General features: G+C 43.7%; 1 protein-coding gene across 1 annotated transcript; it reads left to right on the plus strand.

Annotated features, from left to right (window-relative positions):
• Window positions 1-1,866: 1,866 nt before the first annotated feature.
• EIF1B (eukaryotic translation initiation factor 1B) lies at window positions 1,867-4,628 on the plus strand. Its single transcript, XM_047770495.1, has 4 exons — window positions 1,867-2,161; window positions 3,092-3,255; window positions 3,666-3,767; window positions 4,151-4,628. The coding sequence occupies exons 1-4, from the start codon at window positions 2,131-2,133 to the stop codon at window positions 4,193-4,195; spliced, it is 342 nt and encodes a 113-aa protein (XP_047626451.1). The 5' UTR covers window positions 1,867-2,130; the 3' UTR covers window positions 4,196-4,628.
• The last annotated feature ends 5,312 nt before the right edge of the window (window positions 4,629-9,940 follow it).

Here is a 9,940-nt window from a genome sequence, read left to right on the forward strand (position 1 = left end):
TAAGAAAGAAAGAAAACAAATGCATTTTGTTTATTCTGAACTTCATCCAGAGAGTACTAAAAATGACCTTAAAGTGTGCTAATAAAGGTACAAAGTCAAAGGGAAGAAACACTGCAGGTGTAATCAACAAACGAACAACAAAATTTTGATTCTCGTTTTAGAACCAGCTCTAAAATTTTACACTTTAGTTTGGATAATAAAAGTGTTGTTCATTTAAATCATGAGTAAAAGACCAAAAATGGATTTAGATACCTGAGCATTGAGAATTTGATATTTTTAGACAAATTATTTAACCTGTAAAAGCCTCCATTTCTACCTGAGTATAGAGTAACAACTACATCAAAGAATGGCTACAAAGATTAATAATATTATGTATAAAGCTTACAACCAGTTAATAGTATGCATTCAATAAATGGTACCTATCATTATAGTTGATCACAAAAGATTATTAAATTCAAGTATTCCTAACCTGGGGTCTGCAGATCCTTGGTCCATGGCTAAAACTGCAGGGGGTGGGAGGGGAAGGGATTCCTAAAATTGGATGGGAAAAAAGACTACCTACATTTTCACTAATCTCTCGCCAAAATCTAGCTTTTTTTCCATTATGAATGCTGTTAACATCCCAGAATTATCTGAAGCATCTTCAACTTGGCACCAATAGAAGTTACAGACATTTTTATATTACACTTCTGATGCTACAGACATCTCAAAGTATCTTTTCCTTGGCACCTTTTTGAAATTCCAGCTGTTGTTAGACCTGCTATTAGAGCTTGTTAATTAATGCATTAGTAAAGAAGTAATACTATGTTATCAATGTACTGTTTTTAACTTTAATGTAATAGGTTTCCTTTGTAATCCTACATGTTTTATTTCTTAAAGCATGATTCTGAGGGGTCTATAAACTTTCACAAGTCTGCCATGGCACAAAACAAGGTTAAGAATCCCTAACTTTTTAGTCCATATTTGCTTTCAGAAAGTCAACCAAGTTTGACAATTGAACACCTGCCTGGGTGAGCCTATTCTCACGGCCTCAGGTTTGTTTTTCTGTGTATAGTTTGTTAGGGAGATATTACAGTTCTGGTACCTATCAGTTAACCTTCCTGTTCTGTGTTCAAGTTGTCAAGCTGGTTTTCTGGTATGTTCCATGGAGCTCGGGGATATACTTGGGCCCCCACTGAAGCTAGGCAGTGGTTCTTAACTGCGGTCCCAGACCAGTAGCATGAGCATCGCCTGGCAGCTTGCTGGATTTGCAAATTCTAGGGTCATGCCCCAGACGTCCTGAAACAAGCCCTGGGGAAATGCCCACTGGAGTTTGAGAATCGCCGCGCTAGGCAATCTGAGGGCAGTCCAATCCTGAGCGAGAGACTCTCATATCGCCTTTCCAGAGGGACTTACAGAGCTCCTGCAACCGAGCGAGGCAGGAGGCGGGGAGGTAGGGTAGGTGCTGAGGGGCTGCCATATCGAAAGCCGGGGCTACGAGCCTTGTTTTGGTCCTCTAACCCGGATTTTACTTACATTACACGGGGCTTCGAGGGTGACTGATGATCATCGCCCCCCTCAGCACCAAACCCTCTGCGCAGGCACTGTACGGCCAAAGAAGGGGACTCAAGGGAGAACCTGCGAGCGCCCCACGAAAACTGCTCTAGACCTGCAGGTTCGGGCCAGTTGGGTCTGCACCCCGCTGGACCTCTCCCAGCCCCACCGCCTGGAGCTGGGGAGCGCACTCCCTGCTGGGAATTGAGGTCCCGTAAGCCTGCTCGCCCCGAGCTTTCCGGGGTCTCTCGCGTTATGAAAACTACAAGTCCCAGAGCGTCTGGCGCGGGAGGGTCACGTGTGGGGCGGCGGGCGCGGCTAAATAGTGTCCGTCCGCCATTTTGTGGGAGAAGCCGCAGCGCCGCCTCTTCTCTCGCGTTCTCGCATCCGTCGCCGCCGCCTCTTCCTCCGCCTCCTACTTCGCCTCTTCCTGCCTCCTCCCGGCTTCCGCCGCCGCCGCTCCAGCCGCATCCCTACCTCGGGGCGAAGCGTCTCCTTATTTATTTCCGTTTTCTCGCCACTCCAGCCTCCTGACACGGTGATCCGGGCGGGCCCCGCAGGAATTTTATCCCTTCACCGGCCTCACACTAGTATCGCATGTCCACTATCCAGAACCTCCAATCTTTCGGTAAGATCGGGCCCCTCACGTTCCCCGCGCGCCTCTCGGCCAGCCGGCCGCCCCTGCCTGTCCCCACCAGGGCCGCTTGCCGGCCCCCCTGGCCCAGAGGGCCCCCAACTGCCCTCCCCGCACCCCGAGTGGGGCTTTGTCTCGGCGCCCGAAAGATGGCGACGGGCCCCTGGCGACCCCCTCCCGAAGGACGGCCCCGGACCCCGTCCCCGAGCCCCGGCCTCGGGCCCCGTGCCGCCCTCTGGCCTGCCCCTAGATTTGTCTGCTCCTCGCTTCTGCCCTCTGACACCTCTTCAACCGCGATCCGCCTGCAGATCTGCCCCTGCTGCTCTCCGGGGGGAGGCCGACCCGGAGCTGGGGGATCGGCGCCCATTAGCGGTCGGGACTGTTTGCGAGCGACTCTCGGGGGCTTTTAGTAACAGACGCAGATCAGGCCTCTCATCTGTCACAGGGCAGTGGCCAGTCTTCTCCGCTCCCGTAGTTATTTGTAAAATTACTCTTGATTGCTGTATATATATCTTCCTTACTTTTTTCGAGGCAGAGTTACGGTTAAATGATTGGAGTGGCATCTGTGAATGTTTCTGTTATCAGAATAGTCGAGATGACGCACATTTTTATAGTGGTTATAAAACTATAAAATCTTTTTTCTCTCATTAGAGGATTTTATTCAACAATAACATTATCTTCCTGTAACAACGTTTTTCTGTTCGGGTATCAGTGGACATACGTGTTTAAAATCTCTTTGTGAGAGTACCTTGGAGATTTTATTAATTTTTACCCTTACCACCCCCCCATCCTCACCTGCAGAAAAAAAAGCAGAGGCACCAGAACCTTCTTTGCGGAGTGCCTAGATGGTAGCGTACCACCTCTCTGGAGATTACTAACTAAAAGATATTTTCCTGCTTTGGATTTTTTTGTATCCTTTTGCAGACCCCTTTGCTGATGCAACTAAGGGTGACGACTTACTCCCGGCAGGGACTGAGGATTACATTCATATAAGAATCCAGCAACGGAACGGCAGGAAGACACTGACTACTGTTCAGGGCATTGCAGATGATTATGACAAAAAGAAACTTGTGAAAGCTTTCAAAAAGGTAAAGGTGTTAGGAGGAAGAGACTAAAATGTAGTTATTGATGCACACCTCTAAATAGGATTACGTTTCACATGTATACTTGACTGTCAATGTGGGTGAAAATGATTAGATCCAAGAAAACTGTTCATGCTCCTAATTAACATTCAGATCTACTATGGTCTTTCATCTTAAAATAAGATTTACATGGCTCTCAAGCAAAATAAAATAAAAAATGCTTAGTTTCCATGTTCCCAGTAAAAATCATTTTCTCTGTGACCTGCTGATTCATTTTCAAATTAATTCAGGGGTTATAGGAGACAAATGCTGTTTCTTAAATGTAATCAAGTTTACTGAAATAGCTAATTTTAGTCTTAGGGTACAAATAAAATCTCATTGTATTTAACTCAGTTATGTTGAACCTACTTCTCCAGAAATTTGCCTGTAATGGTACTGTGATTGAACATCCTGAATACGGAGAGGTTATTCAGCTTCAAGGTGACCAAAGAAAAAACATTTGCCAGTTTCTCTTGGAGGTGAGTGATTGGGTGGTTTATGTATAACTGAGGTTGTATTGTATTTAAAGGCAATGTGAATTATTACGTCCTTAGTAAAAAATCATGTGAATGAAGCAAATTAGTTACCTCAAATACAAAGTTGGTACTTAATTTGAAGGCAGGAGGGCCAGTTTATTTTGTCATTAGTGACCTGATCATTCCTATGTCCATTTAGGATGTTTTGTGGCATGTCAAGTTATTACAATGTGTGTTGAATTGTTTGTTATTAACCATTATGCCACAAATAACAGTGTTGCAATAACCTATTAACAGTGATTCTTTTTGGTGACTGCTCTATGTTTTCTTAGGGATGAATTTATATATTATTCAGAGTGATTCTGCTAAATTTTATTTTGCTGCAGGTTGGCATTGTCAAGGAGGAGCAACTTAAGGTTCATGGATTCTAAAATGAACCTCAATACTTGGAGAATTTCTTGAGTAATTTTGTTCTCTAAACCCAGTTTGGCTGCCTCGTGAAATGATTCTCCGCAGTAAATGGACTTTTCATTTATTTAATCATTCAAACTTCCATTCACATCTGCATGATTACAGAAAACATGGGGTATGTAGGCTAGTAACACATAAGAAAATTTCAGTAAGATGGTAATGAAACCCCGTATTCATCTTAACATGTTTCCAATGGAAAATATTTTGTTTTGAGTGTTTATTTGTTTTATTGTTCAGTTTATTACTTTTCACTTGATTAAATGTTTTTTGTTGTATTAAACCATGTATGTTGCAGCTTAACAATAAAAAAAAAAAAAAAAAACTATGAATCCTTTTGTGAGCAGTTAGGCTCCCAAATTTAAGCAAGTGATATACACATATATTTTGTCTTTCAAAATTGGAGTTCTCATTCTGTTTATTCTTTCCAGTTAATTTCAGATGCTGTTAAAGCTAAAGGAGAACCTTTATTAAATGCAACTTGTGTTCTTCATTTACTGACTTAAGAATAGAACAGGAGTATAAACTTAGCCAGAGCCAAGAAATTGTCAGAATGTACTGCTTAAATTTTTAAGTGAGGAGTTTCTGTTGTGGCACAGCGGAAACAAATCTGACTAGGAACCATAAGGTTGAGGGTTCAATCTCTGGCCTTGCTCATTGGGTTAAGCATCTGGTGTTGCCGTGAGCTGTGGTGTGGGTCACAGACGCAGCTCACATCTGATGTGGCTGTGGCTGTGGTGCAGGCCAGCAGCTGTAGTTCCAGTTAGACCCCTAGCCTGGGAACCTCCATATACCACAGGTGCGTGCCTAAAAAGCAAAAAAAAAAAAAATTTTAAATGAAAATGAAGCGTAGTTTAAACTTAATTACTAGCATGTAGAGTTCTTTTATTCATTCTTATTAGTTGTATTACTGGGATACCAACACAAGTCCCTCCCTAAGTGCCATATAACACAATAGGTTCCTGACATACACAGGCACTGCCCCACAAATTTGGGTGGGTAGGTGGTACCACTGTCCTACAGATGGAAGACACTGACGTTGGGGTTGACTTCCCTAGAGTGCCAGAAGGTGACAGAGTTGGGGTGCCAACACAGGGGTTCCGACCAGAAAAGCATTGCTCTTTCCTTAAATCGTTTTGGTATGTATTTCACCAAAGGAATTGGGAGTCACAAGAGATAGTATGGTATGTGGCTGTTGGGGGTAGTACGAGAAGTAACAGAATTTGCAGTTCATAATTATGTGATTTCTACAGCTCCATCTCGAGTCCTAGACTTCTCCTTTTTATTGAATCGTGATTATTTGCTATTACACAAGCCATGTCATTAAAACCATTTAGCTAAGACAGAGAAATGCATCTGTAGTAGCCCCTACCTTATCCAAGGGGAGTACATTTTAAGACCCCCAAAGGGTGCCTGAAACTGTAGACAATAGCAAACCTCGAAAATACTGTTTTTTCTTGTACTAATGGTGGGTAGCATATACAGTGCAGATACTCTGGAGAAGGAATGAATCACATCCCACTCAGATGGAGCAGGATGGCCTGAGATTTCATCTCAGCACGCCACCCAGAAAGGTGCTCAGATTAAAACTTCCAAATTGTTTAGAATTTTTCCATTTAATATTTTTGTTTTGAACCATGGGTAACTGAAACTGCAGAAAGTGAAATCTCAGCTAAGGGGGAACTATTGTATTTGTACTTCTTAGCTTAAGGCAGGAGGAAAGTGGTAGTGTGAAAAATGTCTGTGACTTGGGTTACTACATTCTTTACCAGCTGAACCCTTGCCCCTGTTTTGATGGTACTGCTTTTGGGGAAAAAATCAGCCCCCAACAGAGTTTACCTCTTCAATATATTTCATAGTTTTTGCTACTTTCTCAACACATCCTACCTCTAGTCAAGAAAGATGGAATCTTGGAGTTCTCTCATGGCTAAGCAGAAACAAATCTGACTAGCACACAGGATACAGGTTCGATCCCTGACCCCACTCAGTAGGTTAAGGATCTGGCATTGCCGTGAGCTGTGATGTAGGTTGCAGACATGGCTCGGTTCTGGAGTTGCTGTGGTATAGGCCAGTGGCTACAGCTCCAATTCAACCCCTAGCCTGGGAGCCTCCATGTGCCAAGGGTGTGGCCCTAAAAAAAAAAAAAAAAAAAAAGACTGGGAATCTGGAGGAGTTCCTGCTGTGCCAGAGGAGGTTGAAGATCCAGTGTTGTCTTTGTGTGGTGTGGGTTCTATCCCTGGCCTGGTGTAGTGGGTTAAGGATCTGGTGTTGCTGCATCTGTGGTGTAGGTCACAGCTGCAGCTCAGATTTGATTCCTAGCCTAGGAACTTATATGTACAGCCAAAAGAAAAGAGTATAGTGTCAAATTTGGTAAGCTCATTTCTGAAAAATGGGTATATAATTTGATGAAGAAGACAGAGGTTTGGGAGAATCCTCCAACTTAACTGAGAAATTCTCACTTTTCTACATGCAACATTTTGTAATGATTCCACCTCACATTGAGAGGAGCTATGGAGATAATGTGAGCACTTAACATGCACATTTGAGTGTTGTCTCTACCTCCACTGACATCTGAGCTAGTGCCCAGAGAAGAATTACCTGCTAAAGTGAGATTGAACGAGAAGGTAGGCAGCAGACAAGGGAGAAAAAAGGCCCCTCATCTTAGCACCCATAGATAAGCTCCTCGTCACCACATGTGTCAGGACACTCCCACTAGATGGGATCAAAAGCCCTGAGCAACACCTCACTATAGAATTTGTGAGGAGCACCTCTCCTGCTTAAGCCTGTGAGTCCCAGATACCTAATTGGATTTGTCATGTGTAGGGCAGTCCTCACCCTTAACCCTTTACTGGTCTTCAGCAATGCAATGGAAATAAGGAATATCTACAGATTTCTGCAGTTGTACTGAAACCAGCCTAAGGGTAAAGTTGAAATATCACCCTCATGTTGGAAAGCTGTCTGGGAGCCTCAAGAGATTCCTAAGCATGGCTCAATGCTCTTGTCTGCTTCAGTGACAAGAATGACTAGGCCACATTGTATAATCGAGGAAGGAAAATATGCCTACAAATGCAGCAAAAATAACTAGCCAAATGCTTTCTCGTGCCACCCACACAGGAAGACTGATCTGCAGTTCTGAGTGGTGTGTGCTTTGATGGTGCACAATGAAAACCACTGAGTAGAGGACTAGGAGATTTGCCCCTGAACCTCCAGACTCCGCAGAGGTCTTAGTGAAGCCGTTAGGAAATTGACCTTTGGTTGAGGCACAGCCTGAGTAAAGTGCTGCCATAGCAACAATGTCTTCTGCCTTTCAGTCTTGGCCTCACCTGAGCAGGGGAAAGCATGGGGGAGCAGCCTGCCCTACCTCCTGAGGAACTCAAATAATAAATAGCTAACCTTTGAGCCATCCCAGAAAGGGGGCAGCTCTGATCATATGGAAGGAACAGTTCTAGTCCCAATAAGGATTCAGTCAACCAAAATAACTTGAGAAATACAGAATGGTAACAGATTCTGTGTGCCTGCTGTCACCAGCTGGGCTCAGCTAATGGAATGGGTAGTTACAGCTCAGGAAAAATCAATCTCGTTAGATTGCCCACGTGGACTTGTTCCATTGGGCCTGTGAGGTTTCCCCACACCAAGCCAGAATTCCACTTGGGAAGGAAATGAAGCAGGCTCTATCTATAACCAAAGAGAATTCTCACTTGCGGTAAACAGCAACCAGCTGCGCTTGCTTGACAGGCAGGCGATAGCTGGGCAATACTGTGCTTGTCTAGGATCAAGGGGCCAAGTGAATCAGCCAGAATTTAAAACATGTAAAGGGCCTTCAGCATTGACAGCTCTTTTCACACGGCTATGAAGGCATTTAACTCCCTTTTCATCTGGATAGTGGAAGCTTGGGGAAAAGAAAAGTCATAAGTCAGAGGAATGGCTGTTTTTCTTCACTCCTGGAAAACCATTCAGGGTGGAATTAGTTCCACAAGCAGTCCTCAGATGTTCCTAATCCAGGTGTTGTTGTGTCAGATGACTTGTGGCCTGTGGGGATTCTCTGGCCTATGTAGAGAACTTTAAGGGCAATTTAAACTTAGCATTGGCAGTGAGAATGCCAGGGTGAGGTAAGCAGCTCACCTATTAGCTCATCAGTCTGATTTTGAACCTAGCAGGATCCAAGTCATGGTGGTGCCTTCATCTCAAACCAGTGAACAACCTGCAGACTTCTTTTCATGCAGAAAGCAATTACATAGAGATAGGAACCATTTATTCAATGCACAAAGGAGATAAAAGTTCAAAGCCAAATTCTACTCAGAATCCAAGTGACTTTGGCCCCTGCACTGGGCTTCAGCTGCAGCCCTCTGCTGTAGCTTGGAGGGTCTCTGGGCCTACAGAATGATCCAAATGGAGGCTACCTGAAACCCCCAGGTTTATCTTCATGTGTCCTTCATCCATTATGAGGACCCCAGACCCACCTCCTCAGTCCTTTGGGTAAGTAACAACATATAGTCTGGAGAGCAAAGATAGAATTGGAAGGTACTTTAATCCATGTTAATCATGACAAATTCCATGGGGAAAGCATCACCAAGGATTTAGAAGTATAATACTTTGGAGTAAGAAAAAGGCCCATCTATTCCCTGGTCACAAACATCTACTCTGAGTGCCTTGTTGCCCTTAATAGAAAGCATTAGCCTTATATTCAGATTAGACTTTGAGAACCACTTAATAGACTAAGTTATTAAACAAGAGTACCCAGGGAATGATTCTATTAAGGAATTGAAATGGTAGTGGGAGGGAGGGACTCATTAGAGCAAGTATGTAATCCTTTAACACCCCCTTGTGGCCATTTAAAAAAAAAAAAACATGATTGCTCTTGGCAGTTGTGCTGAAAATGACGGGAGTTTTAAGTTGTTGCAGGCATCATTAATACACCAGCTGATAAGTTTAATTTTGTCATCCCTCAAATATTACACAGAAATTGACCTAGGCAGTCCCTATTATTGCAATCCATAGAAATCTACTGCAGTTTGCTTTTACCTGGGAGAGAGAAGAAAATGCTTTCACAGTCTTGCCCTGGGGATGTATAAAGCTACCTCATCCACTATCTATCACAGTGTTATTAGAAGGAATTTAATTCAAGTATAAACAGAGACATCTGTTTATGGCCTCCAGAGAATGGATGATTAAGCTAGAAAACAATCGAGGATCCTACTAAACTGTCACCTGTTGAGGAACACAATCTGGAGTTTTACACACACACACCATAAATATACAGTGCTCTCAATTTAAATCGGTCTTAGACCAATACACAGGTGAGTGTGCCTTTCTGGCTACTAGAGTCACACCCACTTAGAAAGTAACCTGGGATTTCCTGTCGTGGCGCAGCAGAAACGAATCCGACTAGGAACCATGAGGTTTCGGGTTCGATCCCTGGCCTCACTCAGTAGGTTAAGGATCTGGCATTGCCGTGAGCTGTGGTGTGGGTTGCAGATGCAGCTTGGATCCCGAGTTGCTGTGGCTGTGGTGTAGGCTGGCAGCTGTAGCTCCAATTAGACCCCTAGCCTGGGAACCTCCATATACCATGGGTGTGGCCCTAAAAAGACAAAAGACCAAAAAAAAAAAAAAGAAAGAAAGAAAGAAAGTAAGCTGAAGATTAGAAACTTTTGTCTGGAAAAAGTGAGTTGATTCCTTTAAAAGCCACAATGTTGCCATTCCATTAGGAC

Source organism: Phacochoerus africanus, chromosome 1 (genome assembly GCF_016906955.1).
Source record: "Phacochoerus africanus isolate WHEZ1 chromosome 1, ROS_Pafr_v1, whole genome shotgun sequence".
NCBI lineage: Eukaryota > Metazoa > Chordata > Mammalia > Artiodactyla > Suidae > Phacochoerus > Phacochoerus africanus.

Excerpts from the sequence above, each read along its gene's own strand:
- EIF1B (XM_047770495.1), top strand. The coding sequence starts at position 2,131 with ATGTCCACTATCCAGAACCTCCAATCTTTCG. Across the intron at positions 3,256-3,665 it reads TTGTGAAAGCTTTCAAAAAG|AAATTTGCCTGTAATGGTAC; the intron begins GTAAAGGTGTTA and ends CTACTTCTCCAG. Across the intron at positions 3,768-4,150 it reads TTTGCCAGTTTCTCTTGGAG|GTTGGCATTGTCAAGGAGGA; the intron begins GTGAGTGATTGG and ends ATTTTGCTGCAG.